The following is a 15,092-nucleotide window of genomic DNA, read 5'->3' on the forward strand; positions in this document are numbered from 1 at the left end:
AAATAATCTGGGCAAAGCGATCACAATTTTACCACTTGGGTTCATCTACAGGCACCTTGAAAATAGTGAGAGGAACTTGGCCATTGAAATGTCCAGCGTAATGACTTCTACACACCAGGAGGCCCTCCCTTTGGAAACTAGATACAGGTATCATCTCTGGAGTACGCTGGATTCTCAAGACTGACTATCCAGAGCATCTTCATCTTTCGCAGAAGATATATCTGTTATGCAGTCCGATGCCCTATCCATGTCTTGTACCAGCAGTGATCCTGTTTTCAGTGAAATTGCAATAAATAGTATTCATCTCCATTCCCAAATAATGCCCGGGGGGGGTCACCAACATCGTAGGGCATACACAGGAATCCCTAGTCGACTCCCAGGACTTAAAAATCTTATCCTGGAATGTAGCCGGTATTAAGTCCAAGATAACCGACCCTGATTGGTGCCAGCTAATGGATGGTTTCCATTTTTGCCTTCTGCAGGAAACCTGGGCAGTTGGACGTGTCCACAGGGTAGGTTTTACCACATATAGTATTGAAGCCAAACAGCCGGCAGCTGGTCGCCCAGCAAGTGGCCTCTTAATCTGGGTTAAAAACTAACTGGCCTGTAAAATCAATGTTTTAAATCTCAATTCAGATGAAATACTCGGGCTAGAACCATCACTGGGTAAGGAGAATGTGCAAGTTAGACTTTTTAACCTCTATAACCGGATTATTAGCCCCCCATAGACCATCAGGGACAATAACAACTTTAACTAATTACCTCGCCTCAGCCCCGGGGAGTCACCGACTGATAATCGCCGGAGACTTTAATACAACTTTTGAACCGGTTGAGTACATACAGGATCCTATTTTAGACGAGGACTTGGCCAGGGGGATTGCTAAACTTCAGATACCACCAATTAAGAAATGCACTAGAGTGGGACAACAAGTTTTTTCGCTCACTATTGCATTTGGGGTCAGAGCCTGTAACGGCCGGACACACTGGTAAAGGAGCGTGTCACACATTCAAGAGGCGGGGCTTCTAAGACTCGGATCAACTATATTCTTGTCGATCTTGATCTTTGGTCTAGTGTTCAAGAAGACTGTGATCACAACGCCCGAGGCAAGATGGCGGTCGCTTGAGACCGTAGGTGCACAGAGAGTCGGAGAAATCTATGATGCTGCTCTAAAATATTCAGAGGGATGAATCCAGCAATCTGTAGCACGGAGCTACATTATTCCCCAAAGTCCGGCAGGAGCTACGTACATTTATTGGGAACCGCAATTGGGCTTGCGGTGATACGGCATTTCGGCAGAATATCCTGACATGTACAACTCAGACCTCGAATATTCGAGGGGTGGCCATTTTAGCAAAGACATCTTTAAATTTGGCCAAACGCAAGGCAGTGGATGCTCTGGGGAGGTGGGCTATAGTAGGACTTGCAACGGGAATTACGGTATGCTCAATCTATGGATCAAACCAAGATGATCCCCAGATATTTGAAGACTTGCAAGTAGAACTTGCTACCTGGCCGAACGCTTTAATTTTTTGCGGAGATTTTAACATCTCTCTGGATATTGGATCTGGGAAGCAGAGGCAAGGGGGGGTATTCTGGTCGAAAGTCTAGAGGTTAGTGGGCATTAAACTCTGTTAAAAATAGACATGGCCTGGTGGACATCTGGGTTACAAAAAACCCAACTAACCCCGGCTACATGTATTTCTCCTGTCCGCACAAAAAAAATGTCTTGATCGATTACTTCTATGGTACAAGGGATCTATTAGAACGAGCTGGGATTAAGAAACTTCCTAAAATAATATCCGATCACAACCCTTTGATCTTAGAATTTGAAATAGCTAACTTTAAGAGACCACTCAGTAAATGGACGTTCGATAGGAAACTGCTAGTGAACAGTGAATATATTGATTTTATTAAAAAGTGGGTGCAAGAAATTTTTGATATTAACAGATTTAGTGCTAGCAGGGGGGGGGGTTGTGTGGGGCTCTTTTAAGGCCGCTCTTAGAGGCGAAACTATTAGCTTTGTTGCCAGGGCTAAGACGCAACTGGAGATTAAGAATCAACAACTGTCGTGGGACTTGGCCAGAGCTGAAGAGGAGCATGTTTTGACAATAATGCTGGGACAAGAGGGGAATCCAATTCAGTATCGAATAATCGCCTTAAAAGCGGAATTAAATAACTGGTTAACACAGAGATCAGCAGAGGAATATCAGTCCCATCGGAATAGCACCTATGAAAACGGTGAGCAAGTCGGTAGGAGGTTAGCTCTTCGTACCGGGCAGAGGATATCTTTAACTCAATATCTTCTATTAAAATAGACGGGCAAGTATATACCGATCCAGAAGACCTCATCAAAGGGTTTCAAATCTATTATCAAATTCTGTACCAGGATGATATTAATAAAGATCGAGCAGAAGTTGTTCAGGGCATAGCAGGGCTGATAGCTGGCATTGAACCCGGAGGGGGCTTGGATAGGCCAATTAGAGAAGAGATAGAAGAAAAAATCACTCTAGAGGAAGTTCATTTAGCGCTGTTAGGAATGGCATCAGGGAAGGCTGCTGGTCCCGACAGGATTCTGCTGGAGGTCTATAAGATCCTAGGAACAGTTATAACACCTCTTCTTGACTTGTTCAGGGGTGTACAGTATAATGGAATTCCCCCTGAGTCCTGGAAAGAGACAGATATCATAATATTTCCTAAAGAAGGAAAACCGGTAGATAATCCATCTTCATATCGGCCGATCTCCTTGATCAACTCTGACACAAAAATGTATTCTAAAATCCTGGCCAATCGGCTAGGGAGGGTTATAGAACATCTGTTCTCCCCCTGGCAACACAGGTTTTATCCCTGGCAAAGGAACAACTGATCATACCTGTAGAGTTATCTCTCTTTGACATCATAACCGAGGCGGGGGGGCCAGATGGCTATGATCCTCCTCGATGCAGAAAAGGCCTTCGATCGGGTGTCTTGGGAGTTTTTATGGGGGATACTGGAGCTAAACGGTTTTGGGTCGCAGTTTATAAAGGCAATTAAGGCAATGTATTGTCAACCAAGAGCCCGACTGCAACTTATGGGACCAGGCAGGAATGCCCTTGCTCCCCAATTTTATTTGCTTTATATATCCATTCCCTAGTGGTTAAGCTCCTACAGACTCGGAAGATTAAACCAATAATCACTGGGGGGTATGAGACGAAAGAATTGGCGTACGCTGATGATGTTGCGGTGTTAACTTCGAATCCAGCTGAGGCAGTTGAAGAAATAAGTAAGATTGCTGAGAGTTATGGGCTCCTCTCTGGATACGCATTGAACAAAGGGAAAACGATTGTGCTATGCACAGATAACATAGATTTCAACAACCCTAGGAAAGCAGATACAGTGGTATATCTTGGGGTCCGAATAAGCGCTAAGGTGGATGAAATTAGTAAATGCAACTTCGAACCTTTGATCAAATCTATAGGGAATGACTTAAGGAGAGTTAACGGGCTACATCTGTCTATCATAGGGAGGGGAAATTTCTTAAAAATGACTGTGCTACCGAAAATACTGTATTTGTTTCGTGCAATACCGCTGGCTGTGGAAGATAGTATACTGAGGGCGTTGGAGTCAACCTTTTCTAACTTTATATGGCAATACGGGAAGGTTAGGAGGGCCCTGAAATATCTAGCTCTACCACAAGACAGGGGTGGTCTTGCAACCCCCAACATCACCTTATACTACTGGGTGGCTCTTCTCCATCAAATGGTTACCCTGTTTGTCGTGGATAATAATAATGAATTTGAGCGAGGCCCAAAAATACCCACAGTTTACGAACTCTCTATTGGGAAGGAAGCTTCAGGGCTGCTACTGAGACAACTGGAACCGAGCTACCACAAGAAGGTACAGTTTAAAGTAATCTATAGTTCATGGAAAGTATGGTAAAGCTTGTAGATATATTCCCCCCCCCCCCCCCCCCCCCCCATGGTGCTCAGCATTATTTCCACCCCAGGTTAATGACGCTATGGGGAAGAAGTGGGAAAGGTATGGGGTAGGAACAATTGGGGACTTTAGCGGGGGAGAGCAAGATTTTCAATTTTCTAGGCTACAGCGGGTTTTTGGTATATCGGATAACCAATGCTTTAAATTTGTTCAGATTAGGAGCATCCTCACCCTATGTAGTTTTAAGATTAAGCTTGACAAGATACCACTCTTGGAAGCCATAACTAGGAAGTCCAGCAGAATTAGGAATTTTTCTAGTCTACTTCTTGACAAAATCCGAGACGATTTGGAAAAAACTGAAATATCCTAGGCAGTGAAATTGGGAAACCCTGGTGTGGATATCTATATGAGCTTTCTTTTACTGCCAAAATACTTTTATCCTCGAACTTAAAAGCTCAACTGTCCAATCTATATTTAATCTTGATTTTACACCTGCCAAACTGTACACATGGGGGAAAAGGATAGATGATAAATGCCCCCGATGTTGGTTAGGACCAGCCACCCTGTTTCATATGGTGTATGACTGCGACAAACTGGCTCTATTAAAAGAAGGGCCGCTAGGGTTTTGGGAGGAACTATTTGGTCATAGACTAGAACTATCCCCATCTCTGTTGATCCTCGGGTATGATAGCACCATGGGTCTTAACACCGAACAGGAATATTGCCCTTTTTTGGGGACAGCGGTATTTAGGATATTACTAGCTGCTAGATGGAAAGACGCAGAACCACCAACTTTCCATATGTGGCTTGCCAGGCTTCTCGGAATTTACAATCAAGAGATGGCCATCTATGCTTGTAGGGGCAGACAGGCCAGAACCCGGGGGAAGAAGATCTGGGCGCAAATCGCCAAATGGAACAGAGATGCAAGGGTGGCATAGGAGAAAGCTAATCTGGGCTGCCTAGAGCTCCTCGAGGCCCAAGGGGGTGGGTTTTCCTCTTTTCTTTCTCTTTAATGATATAAAATAGGGGTAGGCTGTAATGAACTGCTTTGCCTTTTAGATATTCCCAATGTATTGATTTGGATTAACTGTTTTATGATGGACTAAGTTGATCTTTATATGATGTAGCGCTTTTCAAAACTGCTTTTACTGTATCAGCTGCTTTTTATGACTACTCTTTTGTACTGTACTAACGGTTTTCTTCTATGTGATCATTGATTGGTATTTGATGTATTTGTATTTTCTGGAAATGCACAATATAAAAATGATTATTTTTTTTTAAATATCACAATGCCCTATCTCTTACATTAACTGGTCTAGCCTCATTGTGCGGTCATCCTAGGACTGAGAGCACTCCTGTCATTACCACAAACAACAGATGAGTTAACTGGCCCCTTTTACCTGATCCAACTGTACTCCCCGAAATATACACACAGGTGGAGCAGACCCTAATAGACTTGAGTGCCTCTACAACAGGGCCAGAAGTCGTTATGACCACTTTTTTTAAAAATTGATTTCAAATATAAGACCTTTTTTTTAATAAACAATGCACCAGAACAAAGCTGAATACAGCCCCCTGGTTTAATGTAGCCTGTAAAAAAGCCGGGGATGACATATTTGACGCAGTGAAATGGAAGTCTCCCGCAGATGTAAAACTTGCAGAAAGTCATATAAATTGGCACAAAATAAGGCAAAAAGGGACTGGGAGTCTGAAAAGGGGAGCATGCTTCTAGATGCTGCGAAACATAAGAATAGTCAACTCTTTTGGCACCTTCTGTTGAAGGGGTCACCAAACCTAGAAACTGAAACAGATTTCCACATTCAGCCCCTTGTGTGGGAGGAATATTTTGGGGATTTATTCGCAGGCCAGGGGCTCCTATACGATCCAGGCACATGTATGAATCTTCAGGATTTTGAAATATCTGATGTAGATAACATAACAGCAGACAAAACCATCTTGGGCATAAATTCATTGCAGAGTGGGAAAGCCCCGGGCCTAGATAAGCTCCCGGGAGATCTGTTCAAAGCCGAAGCCACTATATGTGGCCCTCTGCGCCAAAAAGTCTTTAATACCATCTTGCTTGGGGGAGCCATTCGGGAAACCTGGCGGGGCGCTGAAATTATTCCCATCCACAAAAAGGTGATAAAGGGTCACTTGGTAACTATAGGCCCATCAGCTTAATAGATGTTTTCCAAAAAATCTTTTGCAAAATCATTTTGACCAGAATTCATAATTGGATTGAGGAGAATAATGTTTTGTCTGACTTACAGGCAGGATTTAGGGCCTCCACAAGTACCACTGACCAAGTCTTTAGATTCCTCCTGTTAATATGGAAGGAAGTGTTCGAGGCATATGAGCTGCAGATTACACACTGTGCATAGATCCCCATCTGGTGTTGGGCCCGGATGTTTGCAGTTGTTTTTCCTCTTGGAAATTCTTTGGAAGTCACAAGGTATGTGACTCCTCCTTTGGATCGTATTGCGCATGGGCTTCGGCTCCATCCTCAGATTGTTTTTTTTCCGCCATCGGGCTCGGATGTGATCTTCGCGCTCCGGTTCCGAATAGTTTCCAGTTCTCCAATCAATGTGCAATCCTCACCCCAATTCGCGGTATTGTTTTCGATCGCGATCTCCACACTCTGCGTATAAAATGGGTGGTTAAGGCATCCTGGAGTCCTTATAACCACCCATTTGAGTTCATTTTTCCTTCGAGTTATGGGACTTGGTAAAGTAGCTGGTTCACTACTAAAAGGTAGCACCCATTTGCATTTACTCCAGCCTAACATCCTCCTGCTTCGGTTTAAGACTGAGTTTAAGGGGAGTACCAGGTCCCAGGTGTACCCCCACTACCTGACTGACATGAGAAGTCACCGTGTAGCATTCTCTCAACCCTCTTGTTTGCATGAGAGGTGCGTTAAGTTTGTGTGTAGTGCAGTTGTGGGACAGAGGATGCTTGCCTGGTTTTTAGGGCTCCTCTTGCAGCATTGCTGGGAGTATGGAGACCCATCTCTGGAGTCTGCCAGCACCTCCGCAGCATCTGCCGCCACATACAGTGAAGGGCATACAGTGCTGGGGAGTGCCCGCTTCCACGTCCTACAAGGGTGTTCCCAGTAGACTGGCATCTAAATGTAGTGGTGAGAGGGTCTCTGGGTCGATTCTGCTCGATGGTCAGAAAGCAGAAGAATGTAAATGGTGGTAAGAGGAGCTGCTTTCTGAATCAGGGGGTGCACAAAAAAAAACACAGCCAGGCCGATCCGCTCTGAATAAGATGTGGCTGTGGTTACTTTGCATGAAGGCACGGAAGGAAGATACAGGGTGGGGGCTGTTGTGCCATTAACCGGAACTGTAGGGGATATGGTCCAGTTGGGTAATAAAGTGGGAACCTTGCTGCATGTGGTTGGTAAGTGTTCAGACATGCTCCGGTGTGGAGGGGGTAGTTGTGGTGAGTGGAGTGGAGTGGAGTGGAGAATATCTCCTCTTGTTCCTTCTGTGAATCCCTGTGGCGCTGGGCCTAAGCTGAATACAGTAATCCGCACCTTGAATCTATGCGCTGCCAGGATTCTTGTTCTCCCAGCTGGATTCTTCTTAAACCAGTGTATTAACTGCAGAAATCCTTATTGCTGTAGGAAACGGCTTGGGCCTCCTGGACACATGCTGTGGCCTTCAGTAGCATACTTTGTTTTGTCACATGAGGTTTTTTCTGTTCTGGATGCTGGCAGGGCATGCTACCGTGGCACATGGTCGATGGAAGCAGCTGATCGGAGTGAAGACTGGGGTGTGCATTTCAGAGCTTTGCACCTTGTTGCCTACCTTTGCATGGCTTGGTTACTGGTGAAGGGATGTGTTTTCTTGGAGTAACAATTCCGTATAACCATTGGCCATATACAACCCCAGCCCAAAGCGAAAGCGAGGAGTGGTTCCGACTAGCCAAACGACTGGTTTGGGTGGTGGGTGTGGGAGAGGTGATCGAATGATCAGTATTTGCAGCAGAAAACAAAACCCATTGGCCTCTTTCAGAGTAGGAGAGGAATCCATTCAAGGAAAGGACTGGTGTTTCGAGTGGAAGGGCAACTTGTGCCTTTAGAACTGGTGTGGCAGGCATGAGGTTAGGGGAAAGGTGGTGTGTGTAGAGTGTGTTTGGTGGTGGATGTAAAGTTTGATTGGGCAAGTTTAAGCTTCCCTGATGGGATTATGCTAGTTTTCAAAGGGACCTATTGTTAAAAAGGAAACAAGCCTCCTTCTCCAGCGTGGTATCCTCATTGATGGTCAGTTATGTACATGTTACTCCTTGTAAGAGCATCCTGGGGCGCTTGTACGTTTAAAGAGGCATGTTTTCTGCATTTTTTGTTTTAGTTGTGGAAGGCAACATTCTTAACTGGTGACCAGCATTGAGCATCTTTGATGGCCTACCCACCAGCAAAACTGAATGATTCACTGTAGAGCCATTGATCACACACAAATGGAATATCGAGCCCAGTCTGTGCGTACAAGGTATCTTTCACCCGTTGCACTGCCGACACCAGTGAAGGGTGGCACTCTGCAGTGGAGTGCACTGCCAACCATACAGGGATCTTTTACCTGGTACACTGTCGACTCCAGTGAAGGCTATCACTCCCGCATTCAAGTGTACTACCAACCATACAGGGATCTTTCACCTGTTACACTGTCGGCACCAGTGAAGGCTATCACTCCAGCGTTAGCGTGTACTACCGACTATACAGGGATCTTTCACCTGGCACACTGTCGACACCAGTGAAGGCGATCACTCCAGCCTTGGCGTGTACTACCAACCATACAGGGATCTTTTACCTGGTACACTGTCGAAACCAGTGAAGGCTATCACTCCAGCGTTAGCGTGTACTATCAACCATACAGGGATCTTTTACCTGGTACACTGTCGACACCAGTGAAGGTCATCACTCCCGCATTCAAGTGTACTACCAACCATGCAGGCCATCACTCCCGCACTCCGGCAGCAAGATATTCCTGCTTTTTCACCCGCCTACACCAGGCTTCTTTGGAACACGGCTTAACCCGCCCGTGGGACCCGATGTACTTTACGTCCATTCCGAACACCCGTTTCTCGACCTTGGATTCATTTAAGTTTCACTGTTCTTTCGCCCTGAAGAGTCACAGGCTTTTCCTGATGACGAAACGCGTATCGGCTGGCACTCTTTGTATTGATGAACTCATCTTGAATTAAAAACATAATTCACAGAACAACAAGTGTCGAACCATTGTACTATACTGTGAATGTCGTACTTATCATAAAACATGTGCACAGGACCTGTCTTTATACTATTTTGGCATGGGCTTTTGCCCACACCTTACACAGAGGTTTTGGGTCTTCCCCTGACCTGTTTGCACTGTGAAGCCTTTGTTCTTCAATTTTCCTACTCTATTCTACCGTTTACCTGCCTGAGCGCCATTATATCCTGTTTCCCAAAACCCTTCACAGCAAATACAGGGATCTTTCACCTGGTACACTGCCAGCACCAGTGAAGGCGATCATTCCAGCGTTAGCGTGTACTACCAACCATACAGGGATCTTTTACCTGGTACACAGTCCGCACCAGAGTGAAGGCGATCACTCTGCAGTGGAGTGCACTGCCAACCATCCTCATTTGTAGGACACTTGGAAAGGTAGAAAAAGATTCAGCCCTATCAACTGCCTCATTTGACATTAGCAGTGTGACCAGCATCTTGCTGGCGCTGCATTGTCGGACTGCAAATACCTGGCACCAAACCACGGACTAGTTGAACCTGAAACAAGTCCTGGTGTGAATTTTCGTCCTTTCACTCTCCCGGATTACAGATCTCTTGCACTGTCCAATTGGCTGCCCCTTATCTGGTGCTCTGTTGCAGCCCTGTCCAGGCGCTAGAGTGTCCAGGCTGATCCGTAACTCTTCTTTGTTCCCGGTTCTCTGTACTCCTGCATGGAGACGCAGCCCACTTGGCATCCTCGGCCCAGATAATCAAACCCTGAATTCTCCAACCCACCAGCTCCAGAAGATCCTTTGATTGGCATATGAAGGTCTCCTGATGGACTCTAGAGAAGAAATGTTATTTAGCGAAGGATTCTAGAATTCCAGGGAACTTAATGTTGAGCTGGAAACATGCCTGGAGCATTCAAACGAGAGTTGAAGGAATAACTGCTGCCCCCTTGTCTGACCTCCACAGTTAGCCTTTGGAAGAACCCTTTTGAGTGGGAGATGTTGTATGGAAGAGCTGTGCTCTGGCCTTCAGTGCAGAGGGCGTGGGATGCAATCTCAGCGACTTACCTCCCACTTTATCTCACACCTGTACAACAACGAGTGGAAAACCTATGCAGCTAAGAACGAGTGCACTGCTGTGCCTGGAGCTAAAGATGAGCTCCCGGGGACCGCCATCGCTGCTGAGGTGCTCATGTATTTCTAAAGAATGCTCTTCCGTGAAGTCCTCCGTTGTTCCTGGATCAGCATTGCTCCATTCAGCCGGTTACCCAGGATTGACTGAAGAGGAGTTTTGACATTCTGAGATGAAATCTTCATAACTTGCTGCTGTATTGATGACCAGTTGGGTACACCCTTCTCTCCTCGACGGTGGTGGTGCTGTGGTACAGGAGGAGGAGGAGGTGCTGCTGCTGGTGGTGGTGGAGTAGGAGGAGGAGGTACTGGTGATGGTGGTGGTGGTGGAGGAAGTGGTGGTGGTGATGGTGTTCCTCAGCATGATCTGCTGCTACCTCCACCACTCTGGCTCTTAAGTTCAAAGAGCTGCAGAGCGGGCGGCTCTGTTCTCTTTCTTCCCTCAATAGCGTTCTTCCCTAGGCGGGTTGCTTGTGGTGAGATTTGTGCCGCTCTGACCAGGTCTCTGGACCAACAAAGGTTGTGCCTGGGCGGAGCGGGCTGGGCGAGCTGTGGACTTTGGGAGTGGGTCTGAGGAGTTACAGCTCCCTCGTGGTTCAAAGCTTTCCTCCCGCTTCTGAACTTCCAAATGTCCTGCAGCCTCAGTGGTGGTAAAGAAGGGTTTGGGCCTTCAAAATGATGCACGTGTCAAAAAAATAAATAGTGGCGATTCTGAGACCGTTAAGTGTTTAAAGCAGAGTTTGTTACGCCGAACCTTCATCCAGTAGAACGTTACAAGCAGTGCCAAAATAGATGCAGTGAAGTGCCAATAATCCGATTAGGTTTGATGCAGTTCCCAGATGAGACCGCTCCATTATGAAAACTTAATTAGGAGGAGAAAAAAAGCATTTGAAAGAACAGGGGCGGGTGGGTTGCGCCGAGATCCTTGCGTAGATGGCCTTTGGAGCGCTGCTTCTGGCGAGGCCTGACGTTACAGCGTTGTGTTCAGATTGGCCATGTCCACGGTAGTGGGAGGCGACTGTTCCCTGGCACCTCCATGCGGCATCTCATTAGTGACCCCTTGTTCAGGAGCCCCACCTGCTGCTGGTAGCAGTTGTGGCTATGCAACTCCGCACCACCTCCTCTCTTCCAAACTGTATCCACGTCGAACTTTTGAATCTCTTCATCTGCATTCTGGGGGTGTTCTGTTTCTGGTGAAAGGTCTAGAATCCCATAGAAAGTTGAATTAGTTCAAGGTTGGGACGTGTTGGAGACAGTGTTGGGGCAGTTTGCTTTATCTGCCCTCTTACAGGTTATGTTATGTTGTAATTCCATTAACACTTCTCCGTCATATGTCTGCACTTTGTGCATGTTCTTGTTTCTAACCTGAAATGCTCTATTTTTCTTGTTCAGAAAAGTATATTTTGCGTGGACAGGAGACCTACTCTGTCCTGCACCTCCTGGCCAGCAAGGGCAAGAAGCTGTTTCTCATCACCAACAGCCCTTACAGCTTTGTGTAAGTACCGGTGTAGGCTGCTTCTTTGCTTGTGTCTGTAGCTGTGTATGACATCCAGGGGCGATCTCAGTTTGTCCTTCACCATAGTCCTTCAAGTGAGACTCCTGGCCTACACCCTAGGGGTCGTGCTGCTTTAGGCTCCTGGTTGGTTGGTGTCCCATAGTTGATGCTTCTCACCTCGGAGCTGGATTCACCTTGGAGGAATTTTCCTCATCTGTGGACTTCTGTGGGGCTGTAGTCTGGACTCCAAGCCTGATTGGGCTTCTGTGGGGCTGGAGTCTGGACTCCAAGCCTGGTGGGGCTGGAGTCTGGACTCCAAGCCTGGTTGGGCCTCTGTAGGACTGGGGGCTGGACTCCATTCATTGCATTTGTCCCATCTCTGCTTTGTTAGTAAAAGAATAAGGGCTGCGCCCCAAAGTTTAGCTTTGTACTCTGCGTCCAGCACTGATTAGGATTGATGTGCCGAATATCAAGTCTGCGTTGTCCTGATTCCACCCCATGCCTCTCTATTGCACCATCAGACCTCTGTGCCTAGTTAACTCACACGTTGACGTTCTTGTACATCCCTGCTTTATTCCTTTGTGAGTTTCTTTTGTCTTTCGTTTCCTCCTACTCCCGCGCCCCCCCCCAGTTTTTCTTTTTTCTTTCTTTCATTCTTTATTTTGTCTCTTCAGCTCGGGACCAAATTCTGTTAAGAGCATGCCCACAAAAATGAGTTGCGCCGGTGGGTCCCACCAGCTCAAATTAAGCACTGCGGGTGCTCTTTTTCTACACAACACTCTTCCCTGGAGAAGATTAGATGTAACAGACTTTCTGTTCCTGTGATTGTAACTGGCTTTTGTATTGATCAGTGCATGACCTGTAGTTGGAAAGCCTAAAGAAATCACATTGGGGAAGATGAAGGGTGAGGAAGGACTTGTGCAGTCACATAACGTCCAGACAGTATACGGGGGTCCACGCCGCCTGGGCTGAATGGGATCAATCAGGGAATTGTAATTGCGCTACTCACCCGTGAGGGTCTCAAGGTGCTGAGGGGCGGGTCCGTAGATCTGTTTAGCAGAAGAGCCAGGTCTTGAGGGTCTTCCTGAAGGTGTTCAGGGAGGGGGGTTGTCTGATATCTGCCGGTAGCTCGTTCCAGGTCTCGGCTGCAATGTGAAAGAAGGATCTTCCGCCTGCTCTGGCTCTGTGGATGCAATACGATGTTGAAACCGTGTTGTCGGACGAGGGCTGTGAGGGGGGCCATGTAGATGTTGAAGAGGGTGGGGCTCAGTGATGAACCTTGTGGGACTCCGCAGGTGATTTGCGTGGGTCGGAGAGGAAGGGTGGGATTCTGATCCTTTGGCTTCTTCCGGTGAGGAATGATCGGATCCAGTCCAGGGCTGTTCCCTTTATGCCTACGTCGTGTAGTCTGGCGACTAGTGTGCGGTGGGAGATGGTGTAGAAGGCCCCTGATAGGTCGAGTAGGATTAGGGCTGCGGAGTGGCCTTGGTCGAGGAGGGTGCGGATGTAGTCTGTGACAGCAAGTAGGGCGGTCTCTGTGCTGTGGTTGCTTCGGAATACGGATTGGGACGGGTCGAGGACTGCGTTCTCTTCAATGAATCATGTCAGTTTCCTGTTGACTGTTTTCTCTGCAACTTTGGCTGCGAAGGGGAGGAGCGAGATGGGAAGATAGTTCTTGAGGTCGGTGGGGTCAGCTGTGGGCTTCTTGAGCAGGGGTCTGACTTCTGCTTGCTTCCAATTGTCTTGGAAGGTGCCCGTTTTGAAGGTGGTGTTGTAGTTCGGGTGTGATGGCTGCAGCGGCTCTGTGGTAGATGTGAGGGGGGCAGGGGCGGTGGGGGCCCCCCGATTTGATGCTTTTTATGGTCGAGGCGGTGTCTTCAGCCGTGATCGGTGTCCAGTTGGAGATGGAGGGCTGGCTGGTGTTTCTGGGGGGCGGGGGTCCGTCTGTGGCGCCTGGTGGATGGTCGATGAAGCTGTCGTAGAGGTTTTTGTTCTTGAGGTGGAAATAGGTTCCAAGCTTGTCGTAGAGGTCTTTGGATGGGGTGATGTCTGTGGCTTCGCTGCGTGGGTTGGTGAATTATTGAATGACAGTGAAAAGTTCCTTTGAGTTGGTGGACTTGGCCAGTATTTTGTTGTGGATGAAGTTCCTCTTGGTTGCTCTGATCTGGTTTTGGTAGTTCTTCATGGTATCTTTTTAGGTGGTGTGGTTTTCGGTTGTCTTTGTATTTCTCCAGGCGTCAGCAGGTGCGTCTGGCTAGCTTGTGTGCACAGTTGGAGATCCAGGTGTGGAGTTCTCTGGCTGCGTCGTTTGTGGTGGGTACCCAGGTGGGGTGGTCTCGGGTGAGGGTGAAGTTAAATTTCTCGTCGGTAACCATGCTCCAGTTCCTTCGTGGTGAGCGTGGGGCTGGTTTGGGTGCCTTGGGTTTGTTGATGGCGAAGTGTACGCAGTGGTGGTCAGTCCATGGCGGCTACGTTGTGTGGCTGAATTGGACGCTGTTTCCTGCTGCGAAAATGGGGTAGAGGGTGTGTCCTGCTCTGTGGGTCAGTGTGTTGACGAGTTGTTTAAGTCTGATGCTGGCAAGGTTGTCACGAAGGACAGTGGAGTTTGGGTCGCTGGGGTTGTCAAGGTGGAAGTTCAGGTCTCCAATGAGTATGTAGTTTGTTGAGGCGATGGCGTGTGGTGCGATGAAGTCGGTGATGGTGGTGGCGAAGGATGTTCGGCAGCCGGGGGGGGGGGGGGGGGGGGGGGGGTCTGTAGATGAGGGTTCCTTGGAGTGTGGCTTTGGGGGTGGTCTGGATCTGCAAGTGCAGGTGTTCGGCGGAGGGGAAGGTTTAGCTGGAGGTGGTGAGGCGGAGGTTGCTCTTGTGGGCGATGGCGAGGCCCCCTCCTGGGTGGTTGGGGCGGTCTTTTCTCTGGATCTTGTATCCGTCTGGGATGGCGGTGCTGATGTTGGGGGCAGAAGATGCGTTGGTCCAGGTCTGTGAAGAAGGCGATGTCGGGCGAAAGAGTCGAGTAGGTTCCAGATTCCCATGGCGTGTTTGTGTACGGAGCGTACGTTGAGGAGGATGCATTTTAGGGTGTCGCCGGTGGTGTTGAAGGCCGGGGTGGTGGTGAGGGTCTGGCGGCAATGGAGGCAGGAGAACTGGCCGTGGGTCGTATTCGGCGAGGCCTGTTGGCATTCTCGAAGTTTTCCAGGGTTGAGTGCGAGGAGGGAGGTGATGTCGTAGCGATGCATAGTGGGAGGTTCAGGGTTCCTGGCGCTGGCCGCGGACTGGTTTGCCTTAGGTGTGCTTTCAGCGAGCCTGCGGTGCACGTCCGCTGCGCCGCCATCAGGTTGGGG

At 48.0% G+C, this 15,092-nt stretch overlaps 1 protein-coding gene across 1 annotated transcript in view; it reads left to right on the top strand.

Annotated features, from left to right (window-relative positions):
- The window catches only part of NT5DC2 (5'-nucleotidase domain containing 2), a 237,027-nt gene that overhangs the window by 130,512 nt on the left and 91,423 nt on the right, over window positions 1-15,092 (top strand). Inside the window, exon 8 of the mRNA XM_085629752.1 lies at window positions 11,649-11,751. Coding sequence (XP_085485878.1) covers window positions 11,649-11,751 — 103 coding nt within the window. The remainder of the gene's footprint in view (window positions 1-11,648; window positions 11,752-15,092) is intronic.

Source organism: Triturus cristatus, chromosome 10, assembly GCF_964204655.1.
Source record: "Triturus cristatus chromosome 10, aTriCri1.1, whole genome shotgun sequence".
Classification (NCBI taxonomy): domain Eukaryota; kingdom Metazoa; phylum Chordata; class Amphibia; order Caudata; family Salamandridae; genus Triturus; species Triturus cristatus.